Source organism: Sus scrofa, chromosome 1 (assembly GCF_054392235.1).
Source record: "Sus scrofa isolate SSC_HxYL_T2T_F1_AM1 chromosome 1, Sscrofa_HxYL_maternal_Yorkshire_Landrace_v2.0, whole genome shotgun sequence".
NCBI classification, from domain to species: domain Eukaryota; kingdom Metazoa; phylum Chordata; class Mammalia; order Artiodactyla; family Suidae; genus Sus; species Sus scrofa.
Genome location: NC_139383.1, coordinates 22,914,204 through 22,926,775, shown reverse-complemented (window position 1 = coordinate 22,926,775; position 12,572 = coordinate 22,914,204). Strand labels below are relative to the sequence as shown.

At 34.3% G+C, this 12,572-nt stretch overlaps 1 protein-coding gene across 5 annotated transcripts in view; it reads left to right on the top strand.

The window, feature by feature from the left end:
* Positions 1 to 12,572, top strand: part of VTA1 (vesicle trafficking 1) — a 64,113-nt gene that overhangs the window by 34,833 nt on the left and 16,708 nt on the right. For all 5 annotated transcript variants that reach the window (XR_014845336.1, XR_014845335.1, XR_014845334.1 and 2 more), the window contains one exon: positions 7,895 to 8,068. Coding sequence is in view for 2 of the 5 variants with exons in the window: in XM_085024860.1 (XP_084880986.1) it covers positions 7,895 to 8,068 (174 nt within the window). In the remaining 3 variants the exon portion in view is untranslated. The remainder of the gene's footprint in view (positions 1 to 7,894; positions 8,069 to 12,572) is intronic.

The window sequence follows — 12,572 nt, the reverse complement described above, 5'->3', positions numbered from 1 at the left end:
GACATAGCCCTGTACTATAAGAACTTACATTCTCATGGGGAGCTATAGGTAAATAAGCAGATATAGTACATGTTGGTGAGAGTTTATACCTGAGCTAAATCTTAAAAGATAGGAGTTCCCGTCGTGGCACAGTGGTTAACGAATCCGACTAGGAACCATGAGGTTGCAGGTTCGATCCCTGGCCCTGCTCAGTGGGTTAACGATCCGGCGTTGCCGTGAGCTGTGGTGTAGGTCACAGACGTGGCTCAGATCTGGTGTTGCTGTGGCTCCAGCAGCCACAGCTCCGATTAGACCCCTAGCCTGGGAACCTCCACATGCCGCAGGAGCGACTCTAGAAAAGGCAAAAAGATAAATAAATAAATAAATAAATAAATAAATAAATCTTAAAAGATAAATTGAATGATCAGGTAAAGAAAAGGCAAAAAGATTAAATAAATAAAATAAATAAATAAATCTTAAAAGATAAATTGAATGATCAGGTAAAGAAAAAGGGAAGGATGCTACAGCTAAAAAGGAGAACATCCCCAAAGGCAGGGAGGAATATTGAGAAATGGCCCCACTATAATCCCTGCAAGAAAGAAAAGAAAAAGAAGAAATGTTTTTCAGAATGAACTGGAGAAAGATAATGCTGCAGATTTTAAGGACGTGCGGGAGCTATTAGTAATGTAAATCAAAATAATGAAAACCTGGGTAAGCTATTGGCCAAGGAGATAAAGAGAAGGAAGTACATCTAAGGAAGTGTAATTAATAGGACTTAGAGACAGTTTAATGTGAGAGAAGAGGGAGGAAACAGAAAGTGATCCCTATTTCCAGCTTTTGTGATCAGAGGCTTGGTGATTCAGTTCAAAGAAATGGCTGATCAAAGATTAGCAGGTTGGTGGAAAAAGTCAAGGAAAAGTCATTGAGATGCTAATGTGACTACTACTTGAAGAAGTCCAGTGGCAATTAGATATTGGATTTCAGAAGAAAGATCTAGGCTAAAAGTAGAACTTTTGGAATTGTCAGTTTGAAAGCAAGAAATGAAGCCAAGATAAAATGTTGGATCACACAGGGAAAATGAGTCGTTTAAGAAATAAAAGACAAAAGTAGGACCAATCTTTGTTCATATTCAGTAATCACATTAAATTGGAAACTGAAGTGGAGGCACTTCTGTTATCTTATTACTTGTAAGGTATATACACATATTTGTAGTAAATGTAAAACTACATGTAATACTTAAAATTACTTTCAGACATTTGATTTGAGAGAAACTTAACCTCTTAAATGTGGTTATGTGTACGTTCTTAAATATACCATAAAAAATATTTTTGTTGTTTTAAACATAATCATTTTACTTTTCAGTAGTATTTCAGAGGTATCATTCTAGCTATATTGAAATACCTAATAAATGATCAGTTTTGTTTTTCAGATACTCTTTCAGTATCAGTGACCTCTTAAACTTTAAGTTTTTAATGTTTTTCCCTCAAAAATAGGAAGTGTGAAATTTTGATGATTACCATGATCTCTTTTGTTCTGAAACGGTTGTTTTAGGCCGTCCATAGTACCATAGATAATTAAATCTATGTAATTTTTATTTGGGGGATTTCCAAAAATTGGCTTAAATTGAGCTTGTAATTTTTATTCATAATTTTCATTTCGTTTTTATAGAGCTTCTTAGTAGAAAATTGTTAGGTAAAGAATACTAATAATCCTTTAAATATAAAGAATATGTTCACTGTATGCTTTTCACCCTGTTAATTTTTAAAAGTCTGGTATCATAATTACATGTGTGACGCAGTGACTTGATGTATATCCTTCTAAATATAGATATTTCCATTACCCCCAGAAATTACCTTGTGCTCCTTTCCAGTCCATTCCCACCTTCAGAACCAAATGATTTTGTCGTTTGTTCAGCCACCAACTAGTTTTGCCTGTTTTGCTTTGTATGACTGGAGTCATACAATATTCTTTTATGCCCAGCATTTTTCTCAAAGTGTTGTATCTCTGAGATTCACCCATGTCTTGTGTATCAGTAGTACATTCTTTCTTACCGCTGAGTAGTATTTCATTGTATAGATAACACAGTTTGTTTATTATTTCATCTGCTAGTGGACATTATGGCTGTTTCCACTGTGAGGTTTTGGTGAACCAAGCTTCTTAACATTGAAATACATATATTTTTCAGAAATATTTCACATGCTGCATGTGAATACATGGCATACGTTCCCTTGTTCTGGGTAAATAGCTACAGCAGAATTGCTCTTTAATTTTTAAGAAACTCCCAAATCATTTTCTCTGGGAGAAATGAAATTAACCCAAAGTTAGTATAACCATTTATACTTTCATCAGCAATGTATTAGTTTCTGTTGCCCAGTGTCCTTGCTGACACTTGGTATTGTCAGTAATGTGTTTAAATACAGCCAACCCTGTGTTTAGGGGTTCCTTACTGTGATTTAAGTTGCATTTTCCCAATGATTAAATGATACTGAGCTCTATTATGTGTGCTTATTGGCTTTTCATGTATCTTTATTTGTGAGGCATCTGTTTAAATCTTTTACCCATTTTTGTGGTAAAATATACGTAAGGATATCCTGTTATTCCAATATCATTTGTTACACTGTTTCCTTTCTTTTTTGAAGGTCTTTGGTTTCTTTATCAAAAAGTCATTAACCATATAAGTATGATTTTATTTCTGAACTCTTTGCAATGACACTGATATGTTTTTCAGTCCTGTACCAGTACCACATTGCCTTCCACCTTTTTATAGGAAATCGTGGAGTGAAGTGGTTTAAGTCCGCCAACACTTTTCTTTCAAAAATTTCATGTCCTTTGAGTTTTCACATAAATTTTAGTCTAGGTTTTCCAGTTTCTGTTTTTAAAAAAATTGCCAGAGTTCCTGTTGTGGCTCAGCTGTAACGAACCCAGCTAGTATCCATGAGGACACAGGTTTGATCCCTGCCCTCGCTCAGTGAGTTAAGGATCTGGTATTGTCATGAGCTGTGGTGTAGGTTATAGATGCGGCTTGTATCTGGCATTGCTGTGGCTATGGCATAGACTAACACCTAACAGCTCTGATTCAACTACTAGTTTGGGAATTTCCACATGCCACGAATGCAGCCCTAAAAATACAAAATGAAAAGAAAAATAAAAATTTTTTTGCATACCTACTGGAATTAGAATCGCTATTACATTGAATTATAAAGGTCACTTTAGGGAGAATTCATATCTTAACAAAATTGAATCTTTTATAATATGAGCATAGTATATCTTTCTATTTTTTTAGCTTTTGTTAATTTCTGTAAGCAATATTTTGTATTTTTCAGAGTAGAGATTTTGTACCTCTTCTGTTAAATTTATTTCCAAGTAGTTTTTGTCTTTTCATTCTCTTGTAAGCAGAATTGTTTTAATTTAGTCTTCCAGTTGTTTGCTTTTAGTATATGAGATACGAATTGATTTTTACATAACCTTAACATCTTTCAAGTTTACTACATTTACATATTAGGCCTGATGATGATTTTGTGGAATCCTTGGGAGTTTTTAATGTATATAATCATCTGACCGGCAAGGAGAAAGTTTTGTTGCTGCTTTTCCAATCTTCATGCCTATTCTTTCTTTTTTTTTTAATTACTCAATGAATTTATTACATTTATAGTTGTACAATGATCATCACAATCCAATTTTATACGATTTCCATCCCACAACCCCAGCACATCCCCCCACCCCTCAAACTGTCTCCTTTGGAGACCATAGTTTTTCAAAGTCTGAGTTAGTATCTGTTCTGCAAAGAAGTTCATTCTGTCCTTTTTTCAGATTCCACATGTCAGTGAAGGCGTATGATGTTGGTGTCTCATTGTATGGCTAACTTCACTTAGCATGATAATTTCTAGGTCCATACATGTTGCTGAAAATGCTGCTATTTCGTTCCTTTTAATGATACCTATTCTTTCTTTTTCTTGTCTATTTCACCACCAGTGATAAATACATGCATTGCTTTATGTTGGTTTTTTGCTCTGACACTGAAAAATTTCCTTTGTTTTCCTAGGATGCTGAGAACTTTTGTCAAATATTGATATTAAATTTTGTCATAGCTATTGAAATTATACTCTTTTCCTCCTATATCCTATATTTTGAGCTATTATTGATTGATTTTCAAATATTAAAACCCTATACCATTAGTAAACCTCACTTGATCATGATGTATATTATCTTCCTACATGACTAGATTTGATTGTGATATAGGATTTTTGTGTCTTTGTTCAAATCTTTGTGAGTTTTGCTAATCAGAGTTACACTGTCTTCAGAAAACAAATTGTCACTGATTTTTCTTCCTCTCTTTTCTGAAAGTGTTTGCATAAGATTGGTATTATTTCTTACGTAAATGTTTGATAGTATTCACCACTTTATTTTTGAGGCTATGCATTTTCTTTGTAGGAATGTTTTCAGCTATGAATTCAATTTATTTAATAGATATAGACCTATTCAGATAATCTTCTTCTTAGATGAGTTTTGGTAATGTGTGTCTTAAGTTTGATGATGATAATGATCCAAAAGGCATTAAAAGAATAATGACATTTCCCTTAGGTTTTCCAACTTATTGGCTTAATAATTCATTATTGTCCTCATTATCCTTTTGATGTCTGTAGGATATGTATTGATATAACCTCTTTCATTCTTAATATTTGTAGTATCTATTTTCTCTTCTTTTTTCTAATTTGTGTGGTTTATTTTTCAATATTTTTTATTATTTCAACAATTAGTGCTTTTCTAAAATTTGTTCCTTTTTATTTTTTGGTTTACTTTACATTTGCTCTTTATCCTTTTTTCTTTTTCCTTCTCTATACTTCAAATTTAACTTGTTTGTTTTAACTTCCTAAGGGAAAAATGTAGATTTTTTTTTTTTTTTTTTTTTTTAGTTGAAACTTTTCTTCTAATGTAAGTATTTAAAGCTGTCGATTATCTTCTAGGTACTGACTTAATATTGTCCCACAAATTTTGATATCATTCAGTCCAATATATTTCTTTTCCCTTTTTTTCTTTTTCTTTTTCTTTTTTTTTTTTTTTAGGGCCCCACCTGTGGCATATGGAGGTTCCCAGGCTAGGGGTCTACAGCTGCTGGCCGGCACCACAGCTACAGCAATGCTGGATCTGAGCAGCGTCTGCAACCTACACCACAGCTCATAGCAACACCAGATCCTTAACCCACTAAGCAAGAAGGCCAGGGATTGAACCCGCAACCTCATGGTTCCTGATCAAATTCGTTTCCACTGCACCATGATGGGAACTCCAGTCCAATATATTTCTTATTCTCTTTGTGATTTATTTTTTGGTGAATGGATTATTTAGAAGTATGTTAATTTTAAAACATTTGGGCTTTTCTAGCTGTCTTATTATTAATTTCTAATTTAATTCTGTTTTGGTCCGAGAACATTTTTTGCAAGATTTCAGTATTTCAGAGTTCACTAAGCTTTGTTTCATGGCCCAAAATATGATCTGTCTTGGTGAATGTTGCATATGGATTTGAAAAGAATGTATCCTGCATTTATTAGATGTGGTGTTCTGTGAATATGAATCATATATAAGGGTATATTTTAATTAATAATTTGTTCTCTATTAATAATTATAATTAATAATTTATGGGGATTTCAGTAGTTCTCAGGCTTTTTTTTTTAACTAGAAACTTTTTTATTTTATTAAGCACATCCACCTTTTTTTTTTAAATGACCTAACCTTTTTATCATCCTGAAACTTATCTATTGCTGAAATTAGCCACTTCAGCTTTTGCCTGCTTGATATTTACATGGTATCTGCTTTCATCCTTTTAAACATATCTGACTCTTAAAGCACATTGTTTCTTTCGTTTCTTCAGTCTTTCAACATTAGTCTTCAAAATAGTGTTTAATTCATTTATATTTCATGTAATTATTACTATATTTAAGCCTACTATTTTTTACCTTTTTTTTTTTTTTCCTATTTAGGCCCATCTTTTTCTGTTCCCTCTTATAGTTTCCTTTTCTCTGGTGAGTTTTTCTTCTTTCATTAATTATGACTACGTTTTTCTCTAGGACCTTAAACCTATTTATAGTACCTACTTTAAAGATACTTTCTGCTAAGTATCTGGGTCATGTTGGAGTCTCTTAATATAGGCTCTGTTTCTCCTGATTCTGGTTATATTCTCCTCCCCCCCCCCCATATATCTAATAATTCTTATTATTGATAACATCTTGTAGCTCCTCTGCATTCAGTTATCTTCCTCTGCACAGTCTTGATTCTTGTTCTCACAGACAGTTAGCTTGCCTGAATTCAAATGCAGTCCTTCCTTTCCTTCAGTTTTAAGGCTGTTGCTTTCTCAGGGCCCCTTAGAATCTTCCCTAAGTGTGCATGCATAGTTCAGGGCCACATAGGTGTTCAGTTGAGGTTCAGACACACATTTCAAGGCTCACTTTTCTGCAGCTTTCTTTTGTATAAACTTTTGAGTGCCCTCAGAGGAAAAGCCACATGAAAGCAAGCCTTACCTGGTGATATTTTCTCTCTCAAGGGCCATCTTCACTCTAATTTCTACCAACTTTTGATCACTTTCCAGTGTCTTAAAACAGTGGGGTTTGTTGATGTTGTTGTTTTTCCCTCCTCAGGATGTATAAGTATTAGAGTAATATGGGAGAAGATGATGTTTGTATATATAAAATCTTATGACTCCTTTCTACATAGGCAGCTCAGTGTGCAATTTCGTTCCTTTGTTTTAATGGATTAACTTAAATTGTTAATTTAAGACACACAGGTAATCATTTAATAGCTAGTAAACAAATATTCAGTAAAAAGCAGCTGTCAGAAAATAGAGTTCTTGGAGTTCCCATTGTGGCACAGCAAACACAAATTCGACTAGGAACCATGAGGTTGCAGGTTTGATCCCTGGCCTTGCTCAATGGGTTAAGGATTCAGCATTGCCATGAGCTGTGGTGTAGGTCACAGAGGCAGCTCGGATCCTGTGTTTCTGTGGCTGTGGTGTAGGCCAGCAGCTACAGCTCTGATTCGACCCCTAGCCTGGGAACCTCCATATGCCATGGGTGCAGCCCTAAAAAGCAAAAAAAAGAAGAAGAAGAAGAAAGGAAAAAATTAGAGTTCTTATGGACGGCATAAATGTGATATATTTTGCCAAAAATGTCCTCTATTTTTAAGAAATTTAAAGAATTGGTTTAAAGAAAGTTTATTTTTAGGAAAAATAGAACATATGCAAAGATTTTATGTAGTTGGGAAGTACTAAAGAAATATTACTCATACTGCCATGCACAACTAAATGTTTTAAGAAAAGGAAAAAACTAAATTTAAGGAAGGCTGCTTTTCAGCCACAGTAAATAGAATTGCATTTAAGGGTCTGTCATGTCTATATAGCAAAATAAAAATATTTAGCATTTTTATTTCAAAATAAAGATCTTCCTTGACTTACAATGGAATTATGCCCCAATAAGCCCTCATAAATTGGAAATACTATAATTTGAAAATACATTTAAACACCTACCTTACCAAACATCACGGCTTAGCCTTGCTTATCTTAAACATGCTCAGAATACTTACCTTAGCCTACAGTTGGGCAAAATCATCTCTGACAAAGCCTGCCCTATAACACAGTGTAGAATATCTCATGTAATTTATTGAATAATGTACTGAAAGTGAAAAACAGAATGGTTGTAAATGTATCAGTTGTTTACCCTGTGACTGCGTAGCTGACGGGACTGTGAGTGCCACTGCCTATTTTCACAGAGAGTACTGTACCACATAGCACTAGCCTGGGAAAACACCAAAATTCAAAATTACAAGTATAATTTCTATTAAATTCGTATCAATTTTGTACTATAGTTAAAAATCTTAAATCAGGGACTGTGTGGTTCTTGTTTAACACTTTGTATATATTATGTAATAGACATTGAAGAAAATGAAGATGCTGGAGCAACCTCTCTGCCCACTCAGCCACCTCAGCCATCATCTTCCACTTATGACCCAGGCAACATGCCATCGAGCAGCTATACTGGAATACAGATTCCTCCCGGTGCCCATGCTCCAGCTAATACCCCAGCAGAGGTGCCTCACAGCACAGGTAGGAAGTGGAAGCCTCATAGGTTTTGAACTCGCCTTTCGTAAATAACAGTTGCACTTCATATTGCGCTCATAATGATGTTCCTAAAGCATGATAAAAATTTAAAACTCCTCTTGAACCCCCCACACACAAAATTAAATCCTTTTCATTGAAGTTTTACTATTAGCTGTATTTTAAGTTTTTGAGAAATGACAAAACATTTATATGTAATAGATTACTATTACTCTTGTATTTTCTTCTCTTTTTTTGTCTTTTTTTTAGGGCTGCACCTGCAGCATGTGGAGGTTCCCAGGAGGGGTTGAGCTGTAGCTACTGGCCTATAGCACAGCCATAGCAATGCCAGATCCAAGCCATGTCTGAGACCTACATCACAGCTCACAGCAATGCCGGATCCTTAACCCACTGAGTGAGGCCAGGAATCGAACCTGCGTCCTCATGGATACTAGTCAGATTCATTTCCACTGAGCCATGACAGGAGCTCCTGTATTTTCTTAAATAAGAGTAGTTTCTATGCTTTTCATGTGTGCTGCTATTTTATTTTTCTTCCTCTCTCTTTCCCATTCACTGCTATAGAATAGCACTCAGGTGAGTGGGGCTTGTTATAGGATGTGTCATTCAGGCCCCCACTGTGATCACAAGAGTCATTAAAAAAAAAAAAATTGTGTGTGTGTGTGTGTGTGTGTGTGTGTGTGTTCATTATTACTTTAGGATCCTCCCTCTCCCCTCAACTAAGTATTATTGATGAAGAAGCCAGCTTGGAGACATAGAGTCTCAATAGCAGTGGATTCACAGACAGGTTGAAAGGAGGGGGTTTAGGCTATATTTTTTAATATTACAAATGTGTCTAAAAATAAGCCAGAGACGTGAGATCTACTATCTTTGAATAAAACAATATTATATGTCTGTGTTTTCATGGAAAAAAGACCTGGCAAAACTAGTTTCTAGTAAAAAGTCAGTATCAGTAAATTTTTTAAAGTTACAGACATATAATCTACCATTTGCTTGTATACTTGACACCATATCACCCTTACTTCCAAATAGAGGGCATTTAAAAACTGTAATTTAATTCTTAAATCTAATTTATCTAATTTCAATTTTTTTTCCAGAAATTATTTTTAAAATTTTACTTTTATCTCAGCATAAGAGTCATCTATGATAGCAAACTAATATTATAAAATATGTAATTGATTGAATGTGCCTCTGAGCCCTGATTTCTACCATTTCTATTATTCACCATTATTTAGTTGACTTTCAGATTTTCAGCCTCAGTTTACCCAAATCATTTAGATTATTTTGCATGAGTTGAACAACATTTTAAAGTTTTCTATTTTGACCATTGTAGCAAAAATTACAATTCATCTTTCTCCTCCTATTTTAAAGCTTTCAACTTCATATTATCTAAAAATACTGAAAATGTGTTTGTCTTCAAGCATATTGATGAACATGATAATTTTAACACGGATCTCTTATGTCATCATTCTGTACATTTTACCCCACCTGACTTTTCATTGTCTTATATTCCGTATGATGTCATTAAATAGGCCAATTTGCATTAGTTTTGTAAGTAAAGTTTCATTGAACACTGTTTTAAATATTTTATTATCTTTTAGGACTATTCAGTATTTCCAGTGTAGAATGATATAAGCAAAACAAACTGCATATTTAGATGTATTTGCCTTAGATAAATATTGCTCAAATTATACTAGCAAGTTTAAAAACTGACCCAAGAGCCAACACAAGCATCCTTACTGAAGGGCAAAGTGAGACCAAAATGCGCTTGGCTTAGTTATTAGTTTCTACCCTTGCTAAACCACAAACACAGTTGTGCAACTTTTCTCAGCCTAGGTTTTTCCTCTTTTAAAATGAGATTATTCGTACCTCTTATGGTTGTTTTACTTATTTATTTCTTTATTATTTATCTTTTGTCTTTTTAGGGCCACATCCATGGCATATGGAAGTTCCCAGGCTAGGGGTTGAGTCGAAACTGTAGCTGCTGGCCTACACCACAGCAACGCAGGGTCCAAGCTGCATCTGGGACCTACACCACAGCTCACAGCAACACCGGATCCATCCTTAACCCACTGAGCAAGGCCAGGGATCGAACCCATGTCCTCGTGGATACTAGTTGGAGTCATTAGCCACTGAGCCACGATGGGAAATCCTCTCATGGTTGTTTTAATTATTAAAGGGGAAGAAATATAAAAATTGACTACTGTGGTCTAACACAAAGTCTACATCCAGCAAATTAGCTTCCTTTTCTCTTTTTTGCCTTTCTTCCTGTTTCTGTGCCAAAGATAACTAATGAACACTTATGAAATCATTTTGTGAATCAGAAAGTCACCATTAGGGATAGGATATCGACCTTACAAAAAGATTGCTCAGACAAGATTTCTTAAGGCAGAGTTGTGGTATAGGCTTATACATGTATATTTTATATAAAGACATACTGTATGTATATATGAGAGGGAAAATAAATTTCTAGTAAGAGGGTTGTAGTAGGTTGGACCATCAACAAAAGTGATGAAATATTAGTAGCTTTATATGTTCAAACTGACAGACTCCTACTTAGAGTGTCTAGACATAAAGATAGATATCAGGAGAAGTCTTCTTATTTCTATTAGGAAGTTTCTCGGCATTTTGATCAATTTAAATCTGGCATAAGCCTTTTTTTTTCCTCCCCTAACTCTCTTATGTTCTTCAGAGTGGGACACAAAACTAAAAACTTTGGAACTGTTTTAGGGCATAGCTATTTTATAAACTTATTCTTACAAAACTATGTTAGATATTATCCCTAATTTACAAACTAAAGAGATTCAGCCACTATCCTGAGAAAATAAACATACAAACATACCTAGTAAGTGACAGTACTTGAATTTGAACCCAAGTCTTTCAGAGTTCATGATTTTAGTTCCTCCCTTTTATTTCCCCTCTTCCAAGGAACTAAAGTCCTGTCAAATCAAAATTTACATTTTTCACAATATTTTGCCCTTTAAGATTTGCTTAAGATATGGGACTCTCCTCTTTGCTAACAAAAATTTTTGTATTATATTTAAAAGTGATAAAAAAAAATCAGTCCATAGTTGCCTAATAGAAAATAAAATAACATTTTAGTTTATAAATATAGCAGATGTTTCCCCTCTTACTCACTTTAAGAATGATTTACTTTCTCTCATGTAAAGGTCCAGGATGCACTTTTATCAAAGGGAAATCCTTGAGATAGCTGAAAAGAATAGTATGTACTAATATACAGTTTTTAGTTCTTCCACAGAAAAGCAAAGGGGGTACAAAGGGGCAAGACTAGCAATTGTTTGAACAGACAGGTGTTTGCCTCATGTACTTTAACCACTGTGTAATATCAGATATAGGCGATATAGCGAATGTTATTTTTCCTTCTCTTGAATCATACTTTTTACAGTCTATAAAAATGGAGGAAGAATATCTCAGTAATAAATCTAAATAGATTAAATAATAGAATTATTTTGGAATTAGTGCTAGCCTTTTAATGCAGCTCACCTCATATGTAGATCAGAAACCTGGCTCTTTTATTATTCAGATTTGTTAAGTTGCAGCAGTACTGCATTTGAGCTTTTCTGTACAGCTTCCAGAGTTGTTTATATTCTGGCCTATTTCTATCAGTGCTATTTTCATTGATTATACTGAGGTTTACTCAACCCAATCTTATTTTTGCTTAGTGTTCCTCGTAGTTAGCATATCTTTCTCCCTCTTTCTATGCCTCTTCAAATGCTGCTACCCTTCAGGGTTCTGTTTAATTATACTTTTTACATAATCTTCTGGAGTTTTTTAACCAACACACATTTCCTCTTCTCCAGCATCCCCACACTGTGTAGTCCATAGAACAGTTTAGTACTTAATTAGAAATTGCACTGTATAGCGCAAAGGACTATCTTCAGTATCTTGTAATAACCTATAAAGGAAAAGAATCTGAAAAAGAATAGATATGTATGTGTAACTGAATCACTTTGTACTCTTGAAACTAACACAACTTTGTAAATTAACTATATATAGTTTTTAATTCTTGAGTATATGTTAATTTCATCTAAAAGGCTATGTAACCATCTACTAAAAAATTAACCACAAGATACTTGTAAACGTTTCTTTTTCATTAAATGATAGACAGGAATTTCCAGCAGAGTTCTGCTTTCCCCTAGGAATGTTTCTATGATGACATCACTCTGACATACAAAAAAAATGTATACATGTAAGAGCAACTTGATCCCCATGTAGTATAAGAGGACTACAACCCATTTGTGCATTGACAAATGAAACCCTTCCAAATCAATAAAGAAGGAAAAAGAACTAGATATGGAGATCTCAAAAAGTAAATAACATAAGCCAAAAACTATTTTTACTGATTTAACAGGTATTTATGCACTTGTATTGAGCCTGTATGCTTGGCCCCTGTGCATGGAGACATACAAGAAGTGGCATCTTCTGACTGCTGCATGAGCAATGTGGAGCAGTCTGTGCTCTCAATTGTAGTTGA